Below are 20,061 nucleotides of genomic sequence, written 5' to 3' on the forward strand. Positions count from 1 at the left end.
TTGGACTCTCCTACCCTAAAAGGTGTGCCGGGGGTGAAGGGCCTGCACGCTGTTCTCAGTGAGCCTATCCTCGTTCCACGACATTCACTTCTTCAGTGTCAAAATTGCCCTGATGAGTTACTGATATTTAAATCAGAGAACGACTCCATCTTGTTATGGAAATCAGTCAAGACCAAGGTCTGGGGTCTGAGCCATACTATCCTCTAACCCCATTAGAAACAATGATAGGATCGTGAGAACATATTTTAATATTTGTCCAGCTTGAGGGGAAGAAAAAAACCCAGCATTTATAAAAACTGAAGCATTATGGCTAGTTGGCTCATGCTGCTTCCAGAGGAAGATCGTGCTCCAGTGGAGCTCTCCATGTAGCCAGGAGGTACTGATGAAAATGATGGAGCAGATTGCATCAGGGTCAGAAAAGCAGAAGTCCTCAGATAATGCCCCAGACCTCCCTGCTCCAATTACAGCAGACCGAGGGCGGTCAGTGCTTCTGATTAGCACACCACAGCATGGTCCACGGGCCTGGTATCTTGCTCTCAAGTTTGATGTCTTTGAGCAAATAACGCTCAATTTAAATGTCATGCTTCAACTCTGAGGCCATGGTGAATGAGTGATTAAACAGCAAACGGAAAAACGTTAGGAGTCAGGTATCCTGTGAAATTTAGGGAAGGAAACCACTGTGTCTCTTAACTAGCAAAAACAACAATGCTTCTGATAAATGCCACCGTGCAATGTCTATCTTGTACAAAAATCTAAAGAATTCTTTAAAAATCTAGTTGAAATATTTAAGCCTCTTTGGGAAAGATCTGCCAAGAGAGCTGTTGAGCATCCTTTTCTTGAATTAGAAGATTCAGGGTGAGCCTGAGTGTCCCGCCCTGCGGGGAAGTTGTCCATGGCCCTTTGTTATTGCTGTTTAGTCGCCACTGCTGCTGCTGCTAAGTCGTTTCAGACGTGTCCGACTCTGTGCGACCCCATAGATGGCAGCCCACCAGGGCCCGCCGTCCCTGGGATTCTCCAGGCAAGAACACTAGAGTGGGTTGCCATTTCCTCCTCCAGTGCATGAAAGTGAAAAGTGAAAGTGAAGTCGCTCAGTCGTGTCTGACTCTTAGCGACCCCATGGACTGCAGCCTACCAGGCTCCTCTGTCCTTGGGACTTCCCAGGCAAGAATACTGGAGTGGGTGGCCATTTCCTTTTCCAGGGGATCTTCCTGACCCAGAGATCGAACCCAGGTCTCCTGCATTGCAGGCAGATTCTTTACCACTGAGCCACCAGGGAAGGCCCTCGTGGCTCTTGGGGGCAGCCAGAACAGTCACGCTTCCCGTACATCGACTGGATGGCGGGCACTGAGCCCTGTCCTCCGTGGTCACCTCCAGCGTCACCCTGAAACTGCTCTGTGAGACAGGGGAGCCCGCAGCACGTCGCAGATGAGGGAGCAGAGGCTGCAGGCAGGGCAGTGACTTGCCAAGAGGCACACGCTGGCAGAGTCAGAGTTTAGGCCCAAGTCTATCAGACTTTCTCAGGTTGTGAATCATGGAGTCTGAAGTCTGGAGGGGAATCCAGAGGTAACTTAATCTGGACCATATATCTTAGAGATGAAAAAATGGGGGTTTCAAAGATTGTTGTTCCCTGCTGTTCAGTGAGTTGTTTTTACCGCATGTGTGTAAAAGGGCGTGTAAATGCTAACGCTTCCAGCCATGGTCTGAGACTCCATCACCCCAGAGCCGTATATCATCCTCTTCCAGCACCGAGGCTGTTGGGCTGGTAGAGCCACTGGGGCAGGGGCACGAAGTAAGGCAGGAAGCGTTACGCCACAGGAGGGCGGCGCTGGTCCCTTTGGTCTGTTTGGGGTCATTCCACTTCATTCCCCATCCCTTCCTCCTCCTGTCACTCCTGTCCCGCCGTCCCCCTGCCCCCAGACCAAGGGCAGACCAACAGCTGGTGACAGACAATAGTGTATAAGAAGTTGGCCTGAAAACCAGAGAGCAAAGGGGACTCAAAGGCTTGGTACAGAGTCTGCTCATCACTTTTTCATCAGCAACAGACTGTTCAGGTTTGGGTTTTTTTTTCCTCCCCCTAATGCACTACTTCTAGGGTGCTAGGACATTAACTGGCTTTCAAGGTTGACTTAGAACACCATGAATAATTTAGATTTCTTTGGAAAGTATTATTCAAGGTAAATCGACTGTTTATCTTTTCCATTCATAATCAAGCATATGTTACTGTTTCAAATTCCATGTCTTTATAACCTTAATGTTTGTATTTTTTATAGTGTTTTTCTCTATCACCATGTTAAATACTGAGGATAATCCTGAGTTCAAAAGGCTAATACTTTCAGGAACCTCTAACATTTTCATTTTGATGCAGCATTGAGTGCATTTTCCGTAAGTGTTTCCGTTCATTCAATTTGTAGCTGCTTTTACAGTTAGTTGTAAACATATTTATAGGCATTTAACAAATACAGTCGTCTCACAGTTATATAGTGCTTCACACCGATTCTTGTGTAAGACTGTTTTATCTTATAGAAGCCACACTGAAATATTCCCTGGGGAAGTGTCTCCCCCACTCCCACCCCCACCCACCCCCATCTAAAGCTTAACGTCTCCTGCAGCAAATTCAGGAGCCATGCTCCTGAAAAATTCAGCATAACCAAGAACACTGAGTTAAACTGTACACCTGCTTCTCCTTACGGTAAGTTCTGGTTCTTGGTTCACTTATGCACGTACTTGGGAAGAAAAGCCCATCAGAGGGGATAAGAACAGCCCACCCAGGGTCCCTAAGCCCCTCTGCAGCATGTCCACAGCCTTCAGGGCTGTGATGGTGTTTGCACAGGTGGTACCAAAGGACTAGCAGGTGAAACTGCCAGCCCCCTAGAATGAACTAAGAGCGGACACCCTCACCGTGCTCCTCAGTCACACACTTGCAACCGGAGGAGAAAAGCCAGTGTCACTTCAGGACGTCCCTGACAAAGCAGTAAAAATGATCAATTTTATTAAGCCTCTACTGCTACAGGTCTGTTTTTTCTATTCCGTTTGATGACATGGAACTGGGTATTCATCACTTCTGCATATCAAAGTGCCTGTGGCTGTCTCAAAGAGAGAAACTGGGACTTTCAGTTGCAAACTGAATGAGCTTTTTTTTTTAATGAAATACCAACCATTGTTACATGAAATAAGGACTGACGCATAAACTATGGTTATTCAAACTCTCAGATTTTGGAAAACATTTTCTTTACAACTAACAAAGAGAGTCTGACACTTCAAGACAAACAACTGACAGGAGGCATGACCAAGCCAAATGCAAGGGGAACACGAGCGGATTGTCTTATACAGGAGGTAGACGCGCAGAATGAGATAGCTCCTTCTGCATCGTCCATCAGCATCGTCAGTGCTGTGTGCCCCACCGCGGGGCTCCGAGTTACTCATGGTCGGTGTTTCTTGCTTTGCTCTGCATGCCACTGGCATGGTATGAGAACTATGTATGCAGCTGTTCTGCTCCTGAAACCACCTGCTTCAAGCCAGGGGGCTGAAAATGAGAGGCAGCGCCTTACCTTGATCTCCTCCGTGGAGTTAGGGAACGTCAATGTGTAGACACCGCTGGTGGTCAGTCCCGATTTGAATGCCTCCCCGCAGTCTCTGAAGATGATTTGTTCGTCCTTGGCAAGCAAGGAGTATGAGGCTGTTTTTTAAAAAATTGGAAAGCTTTTAAGAGGAGTTTGTGAAAAGATAAAAGCTGATTATTTTGAGATGCACTTATTTGTAATTGTATCATATTTGAATTGTTATCGTGAGATGCTAGTTTCTTAAGCCTTTCTGATAAAGTTCCTCTTTCAGCCTGTTTGGTATTAATTCTCAAAGGTCATTACCAATAATCCATACTTCCTTTTTCTTCCCATCAACTGTATGTAATGCAAGTACTTTGCAATCACCCTTTGTACACTATTACGTGTGAAAAAATCTTTCATCTTGAGTAGAATCAGATAAAGTGATTACAGAAGAATAAAGAACATACCTAAAAACAGTGCTGGCTCTGCAGTGGCTGTACCCACAACCAGTTCGCCAGTTAGGCTGTGGTCTGGATTGTTTTCTTCTTGTGCATCTGAGGCCAACTATTTAGATAGTAAAATTTCTTTAGACCATTGGGTGAAGACTCCAGTATTCTTTGGATTTTTAGCAGCCATCTCATAGTAGCTTGTCTTAAAGTATAATGAAAGTGTTAGTCGCTCAATCGTGTCTGACTCTGCGATCCTATGGACTGTAGTCCGCCATGTGTTAAAGAGGAACCTAAAATTTATTTATCTGTGTCTTTGAAATTCTTCCTTGAAAGTGTAAAACATCTAGGACTATGAAATTCTTTCAAATTTTTTGTTTCACTCTCAACAGACTTCCCAATCCTTTTTTTTTTTTTTTGCCACATTAAAAAAAAAAAAAAAAAAGTGTTTGTGTGCATCTGTTCTTGCAGGTATGTGTTTATCTTCCTTCTAGAGACTGACCAGTGCCCCAGGCTCTGGACCAGGTCAGGCGGGCAGCCCGCTTGGGTGGGGGCTCCATCCACCCGCTGGCCGAGGCACGCGGGCAAACCAAGCTCATCCTGTGGCCCTGTCTCCCTGCTGCTTGTTTTTGCCAAGATCTGAGCTGTGTGGTTTTCCTCTACTTTGGCTCATCAAAGCTAGCACCTCACACTGTCCTGGTCCCGCCAGGCATCAGGTGACTGTCTTTTCCTTTTCTACACATGTGAAAAAATGCAGAATTTTTCAAAATTACAAAGGAGTGTGACTCTCATTGGAAGGCATGCACTGCAGACCTGCCATGTAGCACAGGTCATGCTTGTTTGTCTGCTTCCTGGTTTAAGTAGAAACCTTTTTTAAAGGTCTCTCTTACTGAAGTGGGCATAACTGTATGACTCAAGGGAAATGTGAGAACATACTTCTTACAGAAATGAAGAAATATCTCTACATGAATCGCATGTAAAGTGCATCTGTGTCGAACGAATACGTTTGGAAGGGCTCTATGCAACAGGCCATAGTAAGAGCTAGACCCAGTGTTTGAGAAAAAGCAATCTTAAAATACCACACAGGTTGGGTATCATCTCTCTAGTTAATGATGGAAGATGTATCCCTGCTTCCCTCTAATACGGAAGTTGAAGGATAAAACAGAAATAAGGAAGGAGAGATGCCGTTACGGGTGTGGTGAGATACCGGTTTCTTGGTATACTGGTACTGGCGTTGCTTGGATACCGGTCTTATGTAAGCATTGTCTCATTTAACCTTCACAACAACCCTATGGGCCTAGTATTGTTTTTCTCTCCTAAAAAATAAAAAAAATGTCCACTCTGCTTTAGTGATGGAGAAGGAAATGGCAACCCACTCCAATATTTTTTGCCTAGAGAATCTCCATGGATAGAGGTGTCTGGCGGGCTGCAGTCCATGGGGTCGCAAGGAGTTGGACACGACTGAGCAACTAAGCAAGTGGTTTAGTCCCTTGGCCAGCCCTATACACCTGTGTTAGCAATGGAACTAACTAAAAGAGGGCTCTCCGAGCCCAGGAGCAAAAGGTTGTTTCAGGTGGTTTGCCTCATAATATTTAATTAGTATAAATATATATTCCCTTTCCCCTCTTTCTCCTTCTTCTTAATTGGTTCCGTATTGAGGCCCTATAAAGTATTCATGAGAAATAGTGCCTTTCTTGGAAAATGAAAGGTTTTCTGTTTTTTTTTCAATGAATTTTTGAAATTTCACCGACTAATGACAAAACGGAGGAAAAACTTATGTGTAAACTTTACTTACGGTTTGATGTTGACATCAGAGTCAGTAAATTATTAACTGTCTCCATCAGATCATGTTGCTGCTTTTGGAGAACTGAATTATTCACCGTGGCCGTCACCAGTTGTTTTTCCAGTTCTTCAATGATGGAATTTTGCTTGGATACTAACACCTGGAGCTGATCTTTCTCTTCTTTGATTGACCGAAGTTGAACTATGTGCTTGTCTTCCATATCTAGAACTTTCTTTTCCAGGAAACTTGTAAAGGGAAATAATTGTTAGTGACGGGTTTTCTGATCACCATCAAAGCCATGAGCTTGGTAAACATCTAATCAGTTTCATAATCCTTATACAGTCGTTTATATTTATGGAATTTCTGCTTCTGCAGGGCCCTCTGGTAAGATGTCACAGGAGTTTTAAAGTAATCAGATGTTACTGGAGCCGTGAGGAGGCTCTCAAGCGTGCTGAGATCAGACAGAGGACACAGATATGACATAAGCATGAGGAGAAAGTGCCCTGATGAAAATGTAAGATTCATGACTAGAAATTTCCACATGCACTGTCTGTGAAGACCATGGTTTTTCTCAAGAGGAACGTGGGCATTGAGAAGGTGCCTTGGGGGTACTCTTTCTGCCCCCTTCTGATGCCTATGTCAGAAGCTTTCTCTATCTCCTTTATACTTTAATAAAACTTTATTACACACACACACACACAAAAAGAGAAGGTGCCTTGGTGTTGGGAACTCCTGGGGGTCAGAGCTCTGGGCTGAGAATGTTACCTCTGCACGTGACCCCCCAGTGGTACTCTATCTTTGAGAAAGTCCACCTACAGTCATGAAGTGAAAGTGAAAGTGAAGTCACTCAGTCGTGCCCGACTCTTATCAACCCTATGGACTGGAGCCTACTAGGCTCCTCCATCCACGGGATTTTCCAGGCAAGAGTACTAGAGTGGGGTGCCATTGCCTTCTCCTCTCTACCTAAAATGAAGGCTTTAGATTAGATGATGATCTCTGAGACCCCTTCTAGTTCAAATAATCTGTGAGTCTATTATTCCTTTTTGGGGGGCAGTAACATTTTCTGAACCTTTAACCTTGGAAACATTACTAAACTAACTAAGGGCCTAACTACCTATTCCAGGTCTTACCTATAAGCATTAATAATCAGTATTAATACTACTTATTATTAAATTCAGTTGCAGCTCTTAAATTTATCACCGTCCAGTTGTCAATTTTTTTCTTTCTCCCAAATCTCTGCCAGTATAATCCAGAGATCAGTCACAACCTGGCCTAAAGATTGAGTCTCAAAATTAAATACAAGCAGGTGCTGAAGAGTGAAGCCCAGCATCAGGCCATTCCAGACCAGACTGGCTGTGAGCAGGACCACGTATCTCTGTGTTTAAAGCTTAAAAGAGTCTCAGACATCAGATCTCAGAGCCATGTTCTACAAATGCACATCTGGCCCCTTTAGTTGCTTCTACAGTCAATTTAGATTTAGTGAGTTGTATTATGCTTTTTTTTTTTAATAAAAGGAAATTAAATAAGTGGGATAAGACATGAGAATAAATTCATAGCAAGAATTTTGCACAGTGCAGCAAATGCCATGGTCAGTGTGGAGGGATGGTGGGCGGGGGAGGGGCGGTGCCATGGGGACGCCTGTGTCACTGACACTCTGCTCGTTAGCATCTCACTTGGATTCCTGATACAGGATGATCTGCTCGATCGTCACCATGGAAGTTGGATGTTGGTACTGTGTAACTTTATATTAATGTAATTCATGGTCTGTTGAGAAATGTGGAGAAATAGCCCTGTTGGCAGAAATATCAAGGCGGAATCATGTTTCTTTTATGTGTTTTTATTGCGTGTCTTCAGAAGGGGACATTATAAATGACAGTGCTTTTTAGAAACAACTGAATCATATATCGGTAATTGTAATTTAATTGAACTGGTGCAAGTAGCCCCTAAATCATTTATTTTTAGAAGGAAAGAAATGTTAAGATGAAAAAGTATAGTAATTTTCAACTTCAGCTCATGGTTATTTTCAGGAAGATGTTGATGCTATTAAGTACTTTGACTTCACTGGAAAAAAATTAAATACTTCACGTTCCATGAAGAAAGCAATCACACTTTGAGAGAACTATTGAAGATAATTTAAAATATGGTTTTTCAAATGTGCAACACAGTCACATATTTTTGTAATGATGAAATCTTAGGCTAGTCCACATCTTAGGCTAACCTCAAATTTTAAGGTACCTGAAAACACCATGCCAAACTCACTGAACGCTATAAAATCATCAACATAACTTTCTTATTATTAATTTTAAAGTTGTTGATGAAAAGAAACATGTTATTGCCATTTCATTTCATATTGTGTCAAAAGAGAACATGCTTCCTGCAGCTGCTAAAAAGGTTATTCTTCTGCAGGTGGAGATTCGTTACGTATGGTTTTTGTAAGTCCACTGATAAAAGCTACGTCTTTCGGTATCCTCACTATGGCAGGTCACTCAGAAGCAGTGCTGTGGCTCCAATCTGAGTTAGGTGTGTGCGTTCAGTTGTTTAGTCATGGCTGACTCTTTGCAACCCCATGGACAGTACCTGCCAGGCTCCTCTGTCCATGGAATTTTCCAGACAAGAATACTGGAGTGGGTTGCCATTTCTTTCTCCGGGGGAATCTTCCCAACTCAGGAATTGAACCTGAGTCTCTTGCATCTCCTGCATTGCAGGCAGATTCTTTACCACTGTGCCACCAGTCTGAGTTAGATATTTGCAATTCAGTTGTGGAGCTCTGCTGTTGGAAGTGACTTGGGATTTTATTTATTTATTTTTTTTACAAGTTTGGGAGCCACTTGCTCATTTATTTTTTTTTATTTATCTTTTTTTTACCAAGCATTTTAATTATTTAATTTTTTTTAAACTTTACAATATTGTATTGGTTTTGCCAAATATTGAAATGAATCTGCCACAGGTATACATGTGTTCCTCATCCTGAACCCTCCTCCCTCCTCCCTCCCCATACCATCCCTCTGGGTCGTCCCACTGCACCAGCCCCAAGCATCCAGTATCGTGCATCGAACCTGGACTGGCGACTCATTTCATACATGATATTATACATGTTTCAATGTCATTCTTCCAAATCTTCCCATCCTCTCCCTCTCCTATAGAGTCCATAAGACTGTTCTATACATCAGTGTCTCTTTTGCTGTCTCATATACAGGGTTATTGTTACCATCTTTCTAAATTCCATATATATGCGTTAGTATACTGCATTGGTGTTTTTCTTTCTGGCTTACTTCACTCTATATAATAGGCTCCAGTTTCATCCACCTCATTAGGACTGATTCAAATGTATTCTTTTTAATGGCTGAGTAATACTCCATTGTGTATATGTACCACTGCTTTCTTATCCATTCATCTGCTGATGGACATCTAGGTTGCTTCCATGTCCTGGCTATTATAAACAGTGCTGTGATGAACATTGGGGTACATGTGTCTCTTTCCCTTCTGGTTTCCTCAGTGTGTATGCCCAGCAGTGGGATTGCTGGATCATAAGGCAGTTCTATTTCCAGTTTTTTAAGGAATCTCCACACTGTTCTCCATAGTGGCTGTACTAGTTTGCATTCCCACCAACAGTGTAAGAGGGTTCCCTTTTCTCCACACCCTCTCCAGCATTTATTGCTTGTAGACTTTTGAATCGCAGCCATTCTGACTGGTGTGAAATGGTACCTCATAGTGGTTTTGATTTGCATTTCTCTGATAATGAGTGATGTTGAGCATCTTTTCATGTGTTTGTTAGCCATCTGTATGTCTTCTTTGGAGAAATGTCTGTTTAGTTCTTTGGCCCATTTTTTGATTGGGTCATTTATTTTTCTGGAATTGAGCTGTAGGAGTTGCTTGTATATTTTTGAGATTAGTTGTTTGTCAGTTGCTTCATTTGCTATTATTTTCTCCCATTCTGAAGGCTGTCTTTTCACCTTGCTAATAGTTTCCTTTGTTGTGCAGAAAATTTTAGTTTGTTAGAGATGTTTGTTCAGCAGAGTGGTTTTATGGAGAAAATGTTGTGGTGTTTGAAAATAACTTGTAAATAGGGGCTTCCCTGGTGACTCAGATGGTAAAAATAACTCATGAAAAATGGATTGAAATTATTGGAAAAGCACACTACTGGTCAAATGTCAGTTAACCAGGGGAAAACTGTAGGATTAAGAGGGGAGGGAGGAATGTGAAGGATCATTTAAGCAAGAATTATCAGAAAACAGAGCAGCTTCCTGTGTGGTTGGAGTCACTATTTTATACATTGTAAAGCTTTAACATATGAAAGAATTTTATCAAATTATGGATGATTAAAAAATGTAGTAAAGGTTGTTGATTGCATTTCACAGCAGTTCAGGCTGCGTTTCACAGCAATTCAGGCTGAAAAAAAAATTGCATATTGTGATAAGTGAAAATATTAAGCAGTGTGTCTGAATTGAGAATTAGATGCATACTTTTCTAGACAAATGGCAATGCCATTTGACAACTATTTATAAAGTTGTTGTCTGGGTAACATAACTGACACGTGTAAGTGATCATCTTAGCGCCATAGCATACTAACTCAGAAAGTAAAGCGGGAACCACATCCAGCACCAGAGTGTCCCAGCATTACTGCACCCCATGCAGGGGAACACTAAATAAGCCATGTTAACAACAGGAAACGAGAGACTCTTAACATATCTCAATTATTGGACTCAGACTTTTATATTACTTTTCATAAGAGATAAATGTGAAACATTAAAATATTTAGAATAAAAATCTACTTGGTACAGATGGATGGATAAAGATGTGGTACATATATACAATGAAATACTATTCAGCGACAATAAAGAACAGAATTTGAGTCCGTTCTAGTGAGGTGGGTGACCCCAAGCCTGTTATAGAGTGGAGTAAGTCAGAAAGAGAAAAGTATCATGTATTAATGCTTATTGATGGAATATCTAGAAATGAAGGAGTGGAGACTCAGAGAATGGACCTGCGGGGGCACAGTGGGGAAAGGGGAGAGTGGGGCGGACGGAGAGAGTGGCACTGACATGTGCGTGCACTGTCATACGTGAGCTCAGTGGCTAGCAAGAAGCTGCTGTGCGTCATAACACAGGGAGCCCAGCCCGCTGCCCTGTGATGACTGAGACAGGTGGGCTGGCGGGAGGGGAGGGAGGTGATCCGTGTATAATTATGGCTGATGTGTGGCGTTGTATGGCAGAAACTGATACAACACTGTAAAACAATGTTCACCCAATTAAAAGTTTAAAAAAAAATCGACTTGCTTTTCAAAACTTTCAGTGAATTCAGTCTGTTACCCACGGAACAGAATTCTTTCAGTTTAGTTCTCAATTAAAGGAAAGAATGATTGTAAGACAGTTAAGTCTTATTTTTGGCTATGATGAAGAATTACTTAGTTGCATTAACAGTGTGATGCGTGTCCTGATTAGAAACAAGGAAATACGCACACCCGGAATGTGAACGCAATACCCTCCTACGTCCCCACCTGAGTGAGCCTACAAAAACAGTCCCCACTGGTCACCCATAATCTTGGTTTTTGTATCAGTTTTTTTTGAGAGCTTTTAACATTTTATTTTAGATATTTACATAACTGTATTTAATATTAACTTTTGTTTTTAGAAGGCAATGGCGACCCACTCCAGTACTCTTGCCTGGAATATCCCATGGGCGGAGGAGCTTGGTGGGCTGCAGTCCATGGGATTGCTAAGAGTCAGACACGACTGAGCGACTTCACTTTCACTTGTCACTTTCATGCATTGGAGAAGGAAGTGGCAACCCACTCCAGTCTTCTTGCCTGGAGAATCCCAGGGATGGGGGAGCCTGGTGGGCCGCCATCTGTGGGGTCGCACAGAGTCGGACACGACTGAAGCGACTTAGCAGCAGCAGTGGCAGCAGCATGCTTTAAAAATAAACGTTGCATCATGAAATGTGTGTTGGTTTACAATAAGGTGTAGTTTTCCTGCTGTAGACCATTTTGCATTGAAATAAACTAAGTTCTCAGAGGCAAAGAACTTGTTAATATCAAAATGCCTCAGTAGTAGTTTTCCGTGGATTGATGTAAAATCCTGAGGTAAAATTTGGAGGATTCATGTAAGAGGATCTTTAAGAGGCCCAGAGTGTTAAAAAAAAAAAAAAAAAACAAAGTCAAGGACTATTTTAGAAGGTGATACCATTTTGGTGTTTTTCTGCAAACCCTCTCCCTACGTTCTCGTCAACTCCTGATCCTTGCACTGTACAGTAAGAAATTCGGCATTTTGAAAGCCATGCTTATTTATAGTTAATAATCACTTGAAATAGGCTTTCATATCCAGAAAATGTATGATTCTGGGTTATACGTCTCTTTATATTTTTATTACCTGTTCTTATCTTGCAGTTTGCTTATTTCACTGGTCTGATCCAAAATCTGTTTTTCCAATTTGTTTGTAGAAAGAGAGTGTTCTAGAAGCTGAAGTTCAAGTCTTGTTGTCTGATTTAATACCTAAATGTAACAAAATAAAATTCCTACTTAGTATTTTTTTAAATTAGATACAAAGTCATCTAAATTATAGGAAAAAATAAATAAAATATTACTTATTTACCCAAGTATCTTATTTTGACATATTTTTCATTTTCAGAAAAGGTTTGTTGTGCTGGAATACTTCAAAATGTGCTAAACATTTTTTTTTCGCCATGTTATTTTGGAAAGGATTTAATAGTTCTGGACAGTGGTGTTTGTGTCAAATAATATAATGTTCATTTTCTTGCTCTGCCGTGTTTTGTCATTTCACACAGTGGAATAATCAGAAGCATAAAATGGTCATATTTAATATATCAGAAATAGTTGATAAATGAAAAGAGGCATTTCCTTTCCTCGAGACAAATGTTGCCCCCACATCTCTGTGTCAGTGGACACTGTTTAGAACCACCTACTTCCATTCTGTAAGAGCACAGCTCACTTTTAGCCTAGCATTTCCTTATTTGTATTCACTTGTTTAGTCTCCCCCCCCCCTTTCCTTTTCCATGTCTCTTTTTCCTATTTTAAAAGTCATGTCAGCCCATCAGGAAACGAGAGCATCAGTATGGAGCAGGAGCTGGGTCTCGCTCTGTGGGCCTTTCTGACACACACCACGTGCGGTATCGCTGTTCCATTGTGTTCCGACAACTTCAAGAATGAATTCTTTCGCCTTTGGCTGCATTTTAGCAGGAAGAGTGTGGTGACTCATGTCCTCTGTGTCATGGTTACTCAGGATGTGACGTCATGTGTTAAGTGTCAGGCAGAATTGTTGGCCGGAATGAGGGTCCTTGAAAGAAGCATTGTTTGCTCGGGGTCTGTGTCATTCATGAACGCCTTGGCATGGCCCCATCACACGGGTTTAGGGACAGCCTGGTCTTCAAAGCTGGATGCCTTCCTGCCATGAGCAGTCCTTTGTGCATGAGTAAAGACCCTGGCCAGCCCCAGGGTGTGATTGGATACTAACACCCGGAATATAGATGAAGCCTACATCTTCTGTGGGCCCCAACAATGTGCATTGGTTATTGAGAGAAGGAACTGGAAACTCGTCTTTGATTTTGCTCCTAGAGTTCAGGAGGGGAGGGGCAACCGATGGGTCCTGACCGATCCAGGACCAATGCGATGTTTTCCCATCACTTTTCCAAAGGCCTCCAGCTGCAGGTGACTCTAAATTACCCAGGTCACGTGGTTGTCTATTGGGTCTAAGATCTCAGGCCTCCAGCCTTCCCTCCCAGTCTGGTTTAATAGTCTCTCACACTGACAGGCTGGAAGAATCTTCTAATCAGAACCTTTCGTGTTTGAATTTAACCAGCCTCACACAGTCACTGCCCTCCAGATACCCAAGTAAGTTGATGCATAATTTGGTCCCTCGATGGCTTTGATTAGTCTCAGCATCTTACTGTGTTTAGTCGGATATTAGAGGCCATTTGCTTTCCAGCCATATTCCTATTTTCCTGTTTTCTACTTAGTTTTGCAATAGATTTTTTTAAACAATCATGTGACTCAACAAAATCTTATTAAATGCTAGTGAGTCTAACTTACAGAGGACGGCCAAGGTTTCCATTATTGCTTTGTATCTGATGCTTTTTTCTTACTCTGACCTGAAACATAAGCAGTGTTATATTCGGGTCTTCTTGGCTGTGCGTGGCTTTCTCTGGTTGAGACGAGCGGCTCCTCGTCACTCTGTGTGGACTTCTTCCTGCTGTGGCTTTTCTTGTTGCGGGTGGAGCACAGGCTGCAGGCGTGCAGTCTCTGGTGGCTGCAGCGTGTGGGCATGCAGAGTCTTACCTTCCCCGACCAGGGATTGAACTTGGCCCCCACATTGGCAGGCAGATTCTTACCCACTGCGCCACCAGGGAAGCCGCAGGACTGTTTCTGAAGGGCTTGATTGCTCATCAGTTGTATTCTCAGAAGGTGGGCCTGTGACTCAAATATTACTAATCTATTTGAATAGTTGACCATGGGTATATCTATACATTTACTTTTAGATGTTTCTGTCTTAACTTGTTAGATTTAATGTACCTTTCAGAATTTTGAGTACCTTGTGGTCCGTTGTATAAAATATCTGTATTTTTCCTAAACTATTCTGGTATTGTGGAGATATTTGATAAGCAAAGAACGTCTTATTCTGTACTCAGCTAAGAATCTTGTCTTCTCCTGCCCCTCCCTTGCTGTCTCTGCTTGTCCAGCGGTTCTCGGGGCAGCGATGGGAGAACATCAGTGCCCTTCTCAATGTGAGCTGCCTCAATTGGAAGGCTTATGGTTTCTCTTCTCCCTTATCACCTCCTGGCTGATGCTGGGCATGTCTTGGTTCTTTAGCTTAAGTAGCACATGAATCATAAGATTATACAGGAATAATATGTCATGGGAACCGTTTTCAGTTAAATCTACTTTTTTTTTTTTGAGCATTACTTATAACTCGTGGTAGAAAGATACTCCTCATAAGCCTATAAAGAAGTCAGGATTAGAACCCAGCAGGCCATCTTACCAGTGGTGAATCTTGAACTTGGAGCTTCTCCATAGGTCCCCCAACAGCACTGTTTGCCCACCGGGACTCTTTCTATTGGGTCACCTCTGGCGGGCCATCCAGCATGGCTCCAGACAAACGTCATTCTATTGTTTTGCTGTTATTCTGATATTTTTGTAGTTCATATTCTTCTTTCCTACCATTAATTGACAGCTCATAGAACCTTAAAGCTCACAGGGAACTGGCCAGCTCTCCCGTTCGGAGTCACCACCTCAGAGGCCTGCGGAAAGCTGATGCCTCGCTCTAATTCATTCATCAGGTTAGTCATGGAGCTCAGGTCTTTGGGCTGAAAGCTAAGCCATCTCTGTGCCTCAGCTGCTGCTTCCTACTCTTCCCTTTGCTTCTTTCTCTTCCCTTTGCTTCTTTCTCTTCCCTTTGCTTCTTTCTCTATAAACTCACACCACAAAATGTATAAACTCACACCACAGATTGTTTTGGCAGTTCTATGAGACTTAGGTTTCACCTTAACTCAAGAGTTAGGGTTAAGAACAAAGGTTGTAGCACTCTGCCCCTGCTCTTCATGCCTCAAGTACACAAAAATGTCAAGGGCTCAGAACTGAAAAGTTCGTCTAGAGTCCAGAAAACACCAATAAGACAAGGGAGCACTTATCTTGTAGCAAGTCTGAATAATGTGAAACTGGTCTGAATGTCCTCAGTAGAATAAATGTAATTTAATGTCAGTATTAAAAATATATATTTCCTGATTTTAATTTCTATCTAGACACAAATTATTAACTTCTTATCAAGTCATCCTTTCTTCTGCTTTTCTGGAGCTTTCCCTGCCTCTCCCTCCTGTCACTAGGTAACGATTTTGTGCTAGTTGTCTGTCAGTCTGGGCCACTCTGTGTTCCCTGTTTCCCTACTTACTTGGGCTTCAACATCGGTTAACTTCCGGGTCTGCTCTGCGGTTTGATTGAGCAGGTTGGTCCCTATTTCTATCATCACAGCGGTCTGGTTCTGCACTGCATTCTGTTGTATCTCCACCATCTCTTTCTTCATGTTGTCCTGGATGTAATTCTCAAGCTAGAAAAGAGCAAGCGTCAGAAAGACAGTCATCAGTCAAACGATCAGACATTGTATTCCTAATTCGTTTCCCTGCCTTTTAAAACATCTCTTGGACGACGTGTACTTTGCTCTGATATGGGGATTTCTTGCTTTTTTTTTCATCACTAGCAATAAAAACCAGTGTGATTTTCTATTCACTCAAAACCCAGTAGCTCAGTAACAGCATGTGTGGGCGACCATTTAGGCAGCCCTGGAAGTCTATGCACAGCAGCACAGGAGGTGGTGAAACCACAGCTCAGAGGTGGGCAGGTGGCCTGCCAGTGGGCAGGTAGGGCCAGGGGGCTTCAGTGTGTTGCATTCCTGTGACACAGAAAATGAAAATTTGGTATAAGGAAGCATCACTGTTTCTAGCATGTTCTGGACGGTGGTTTCTTGAAATACAAGCTTTAGAAGACGCTTAAGCTAGAGCACAAGGAAGGACACACCTGTGGGTTTTCCGGGTAACTCAGGACCACACTCCATAAAGACCACTGTCCCCACCAACTTCCCTCTTACTGAGTTCATCACACATTAGACCTGTTAAGTTTCTCTGTGGTTTTTCATGGTTTCGTCATTTTCCCGATCAGGCAGACTTAATCATATGCTCGTCTGTTCATCTCGCGTGACTGTCAGGATGGTTCTTCTGCCTTGAGTTGCTGTGGACCATGGGTGGGCCAGCTCATTTTAACATTCGCTTGTGTGCAAGAGCATCGGGAAGCTCATTCACTGCCATGGTATAGATGCCTATGTCTTTGGCAGTTAAAATGCACAGTTAAATACAAATGCAGACCAGCCAGGTGTGTGTGAGGAGTCTGTGGGCTCCAGGCTGTGCACAACTGTTCCTCCATTTTCTGTGAACTCTAGGTAAGCCGCTCGGCTTTGGGGGAACCACAGAGTCCTCATATATATAACAGGGTTTCAGTTTGGTCAAGAGGAATGTTTCAAGGATTAATTAAGCTATATTTTTAAAGGCATTGTGCCAAAAGGTCTATAGTCTTTCTTAGTTTATTCTTGCCTTTTTCCTCCCCCCACTTTTAAATTTTACAATTTAAATACATGATCTAAAATAACTCATGGATAAAAGTTTGTAATTTCTCCTCCCCTCTCCCTCTGTCTCTCTCTCCTCTCCTCTCTTTCTGCCTGCCTCTCATTCCCCCTGCTTCCTCCACTACCATGGGAATAGTGGAATTTTTGAGGTTAAAGTTAAAGCTATGTAAATCATCCAGAAGGGTTGTCTTAGTTACTCTTAACACCCAACAAAGATAATATTTAGAAAGACATATTCTGGGAAGTTTGGAACTATTAAAGATACACTCAAGCTGGAGTTTGGTTTAAGTCCATATGCTGAAGTAGTAATTTACAAACTAGTAGAAATAAGTCTTAATCTTCTCATTGGTTTCGTAGTTAAGAGCTAAATAGAAGCAGTTCTATCTCCTGTCGTTCTAAATCACGTAACTAGAAGGGGAAAATGGACCCTTAGTCGTCGCCCACCCTGACTCTAGAACTAATGAGTCCAACGTGGTTACAGTCAACAAGAGACACGAGAGGCTTGTTTACAACTCGATATTTGAAAGTCAAGTTGCAATCTAAAATTAGACTCAAGAACTTCAAAAGACCTAAAAGACCTAAATTTTTAAAAATAAAATTTCTTCACTTTATGGCCATATTTTTCTGTAAGCTTAAAAACAATAGGAATAAATGTTTTTTAAGTCACTATTTTTCCGCTTTTCTAAGATGACAAAGTCTAGGTATGAGGTGTGCACATCTCATGTGTAAAAGTATACATATCAGTGTATGTTAGAGGGGAAATTACAGGTCTACACATGTGTGTATATAGATAGTATATATATAGTGTATATGTATATCGTTTATTTTTATGTATATAACATATGCAACTGTAAAATTCTATATGATACTGACCCAGTTGCTAACTAATTGAAATCTTTGAGAGAAGAGAAAAACAGGAATATTCTTAGATTTTTTTTGTGTCCTGATTCTCAACAAGTTTTGTGCTTTCACACTTGACACGGTCAAATTAACGTTATAAGAGAAAAGGGCAATATGACAGTTGTACATATATTTAATGGAATATTTCCCAGCCATTAAAGAGAAAGAATTTCAGTCAGTTCTAATGAGGTGAATGAACCCAGAGCCTATTATACATAGTAAAGGAAGTCAGAAAGATAAATACAGTATATTAATACATACATATATATATATATGGAATCTAGAAAAATGTTATTGGTAAACTTATTTGCAGGGAAGGAATAGAGACGCAGATGTAGAAAATGGACTTGTGGACACACTGAGGGGGGAGAGAGTGGGACGAATGGAGAAAGTAGCATCAGCACACCTGCACTGTCAAGTGTAAAACGTAGCTACTGAGAAGTTGCCGGACAGGGAGCCCAGTCTGGCTCTGTGATGACTGCAGGGGTCAAACGGGGCAGTGGAGGGAGGAGATGTAGGTACAATCGTGACTGATTTGCACTGTTGTATGGAGGAAACCAACACAACATTGTAAAAAAAATTTTTTTAATTTAAATTTTAAAAGCATATAGTTACTCCCCAGAACAAAAGCAAGAGCAACAGTAACAACCACAGTAGCTCTAATAACTAAAGTCTAGCTGACGCTTATTGGTTGCTCCCATGTCTCAGCTACTGTACTCACCTCTTTCCACGGACCCACGGACCCAGTCTCACTCACATGGGCACTTCTGGGCTCTGGAGCAGACTGGTAGTTCAACCCAGAGGCCCCACCCCACTTTCTGCCTTTTAACAGCCAAAGGGGTGTGTTCCAAAACTGATGTGAGCCTGCCTTTCAATGTCCAAGATTCTCAGGGCCTTAAAAAAGAGAGGGAGACCACCTACCATGTAGTTAAGGAAGCTGAAGGGATCATTTTTACTCACAGAAAAGCCTAGATGTGAAGATTACCACTGATGATTTTTATCTCCTGAGAGCATCATGACAAAAGAATCTTTTTCACTCCAAACACTAGTAGTAATTTTTAGCGAGAAAGACTCTGAACATTCATTATACAGTGTGAAAATTTCCCATTTAATGAAGCCTTTCCCTAAATCAGCATAAGACCAGATCTAGGAATGAAGCAGTTTGGTTGATCCACGCCGACACCTGTGTTTTAAAAATTCCCATTTCTTGAGGTTGACGGATTAATTATTTTCTAGTTTATTGCCCCAGTGCATCTTTCTTTTTAGTATCCCCTCTGTTTAATTGCCTTCGACTGAAACCCAGAAGTACTGAAATTGGCCCGGTGAAATTTCACTCAAATATAAGGAAGTCTTAGTACGAGAAAGAACATGGGACAGATGAGATCTCTCCTCCCATTGGCAGCGCGCTGCAGCGCTTCCCGCTCTCGCCGTGTGCGCTCAGCTGCTCTTATCAAAACAGTTTCAAGACACTTGAGCCTCCCGAGGGAGGGACAGGGTTCTTTCTCGCTTCACATGGGTGGCTTCATGCACTCATATTTTGCAGGGATGTTTGACATTGCCCTCATGTCTGAACATTATTAGGCAGCAGTTTTGATTTGTGGGTCCAAGTGCCTCGGAAAGGTTCCCATTACAAGCTAGAAAGGACTGCGTGGACGTTCATCATGTCCTCATTTTAATCGGTGGTCCAAACACGCTTCCAAGTATGGGTCCTTGAGCTGTTTCTCTTTCCTTCGGATTCACATGGATTACCCACACTCGAATTAACATTGTAAGGCTATTGCTGTGATTATAAGTTGTGTAGATTTTTTTGCTTGATATTATTTTTTATTTGCAAAAGAGTTGCACTCCAAACACCATCTTTTAAAAGTTGGCAACACATCGAAATTCAAGCAGCCAGCGGAAAATATTTTAGCAAAACATAGACATATATGTATTGTTTTAATGTGAAATATGTCCAGAGGTTTTTTATTGCTCCCCCAACATTTGGAAAGATCAGATTTGACAGGAAAAATAAGCCCATTTTCAAAGCAACTCTGGCAGATTGATTACACACCAAAATGTTTTCCTGGCTGTCTTCCTTCTCACCAAGATTATCATCATTTTTTTATTTATTTATTTTTTTGCACCAAAAGGAAAGTAATCTTGAAATTGGCTGGGGAAAAGAATGCATGGATAGTATACAAAGCCCGTCCCTAACTTTGAGATTTTGATGTTGGTCATCACTTCTGTTTTTTAAATTTATTTACTTGTGGCTGCACTGGGTCTCCATT

General features: G+C 41.9%; 2 protein-coding genes across 10 annotated transcripts in view; one reads left to right on the plus strand and one right to left on the minus strand.

The window, feature by feature from the left end:
* MCPH1 (microcephalin 1) overlaps positions 1-20,061 on the plus strand; it is a 240,143-nt gene that overhangs the window by 120,101 nt on the left and 99,981 nt on the right. The window contains exon 13 of one of the 9 annotated variants that reach the window (XM_070781624.1): positions 6,147-12,146. The exons of 7 other annotated variants lie outside the window; for them this stretch is intronic. In XM_070781624.1, the coding sequence (XP_070637725.1) occupies positions 6,147-6,251 (105 nt within the window). In that variant the 3' untranslated portion in view covers positions 6,252-12,146. Of the gene's footprint in view, positions 1-2,270; positions 2,584-6,146; positions 12,147-20,061 lie in introns of those variants that run through there. One more of the 9 variants, XM_070781628.1, reaches the window with a different exon arrangement.
* ANGPT2 (angiopoietin 2) overlaps positions 1-20,061 on the minus strand; it is a 60,464-nt gene that overhangs the window by 14,666 nt on the left and 25,737 nt on the right. Inside the window, exons 2-5 of the mRNA XM_019953473.2 lie at positions 15,668-15,823; positions 12,140-12,261; positions 5,784-6,016; positions 3,549-3,676 (exon numbers count right to left, since the gene is read on the minus strand). Of these exons, the coding sequence (XP_019809032.1) occupies positions 3,549-3,676; positions 5,784-6,016; positions 12,140-12,261; positions 15,668-15,823 (639 nt within the window). The remainder of the gene's footprint in view (positions 1-3,548; positions 3,677-5,783; positions 6,017-12,139; positions 12,262-15,667; positions 15,824-20,061) is intronic.

The sequence above is a fragment of the Bos indicus genome, chromosome 27 (genome assembly GCF_029378745.1).
Source record: "Bos indicus isolate NIAB-ARS_2022 breed Sahiwal x Tharparkar chromosome 27, NIAB-ARS_B.indTharparkar_mat_pri_1.0, whole genome shotgun sequence".
NCBI lineage: Eukaryota > Metazoa > Chordata > Mammalia > Artiodactyla > Bovidae > Bos > Bos indicus.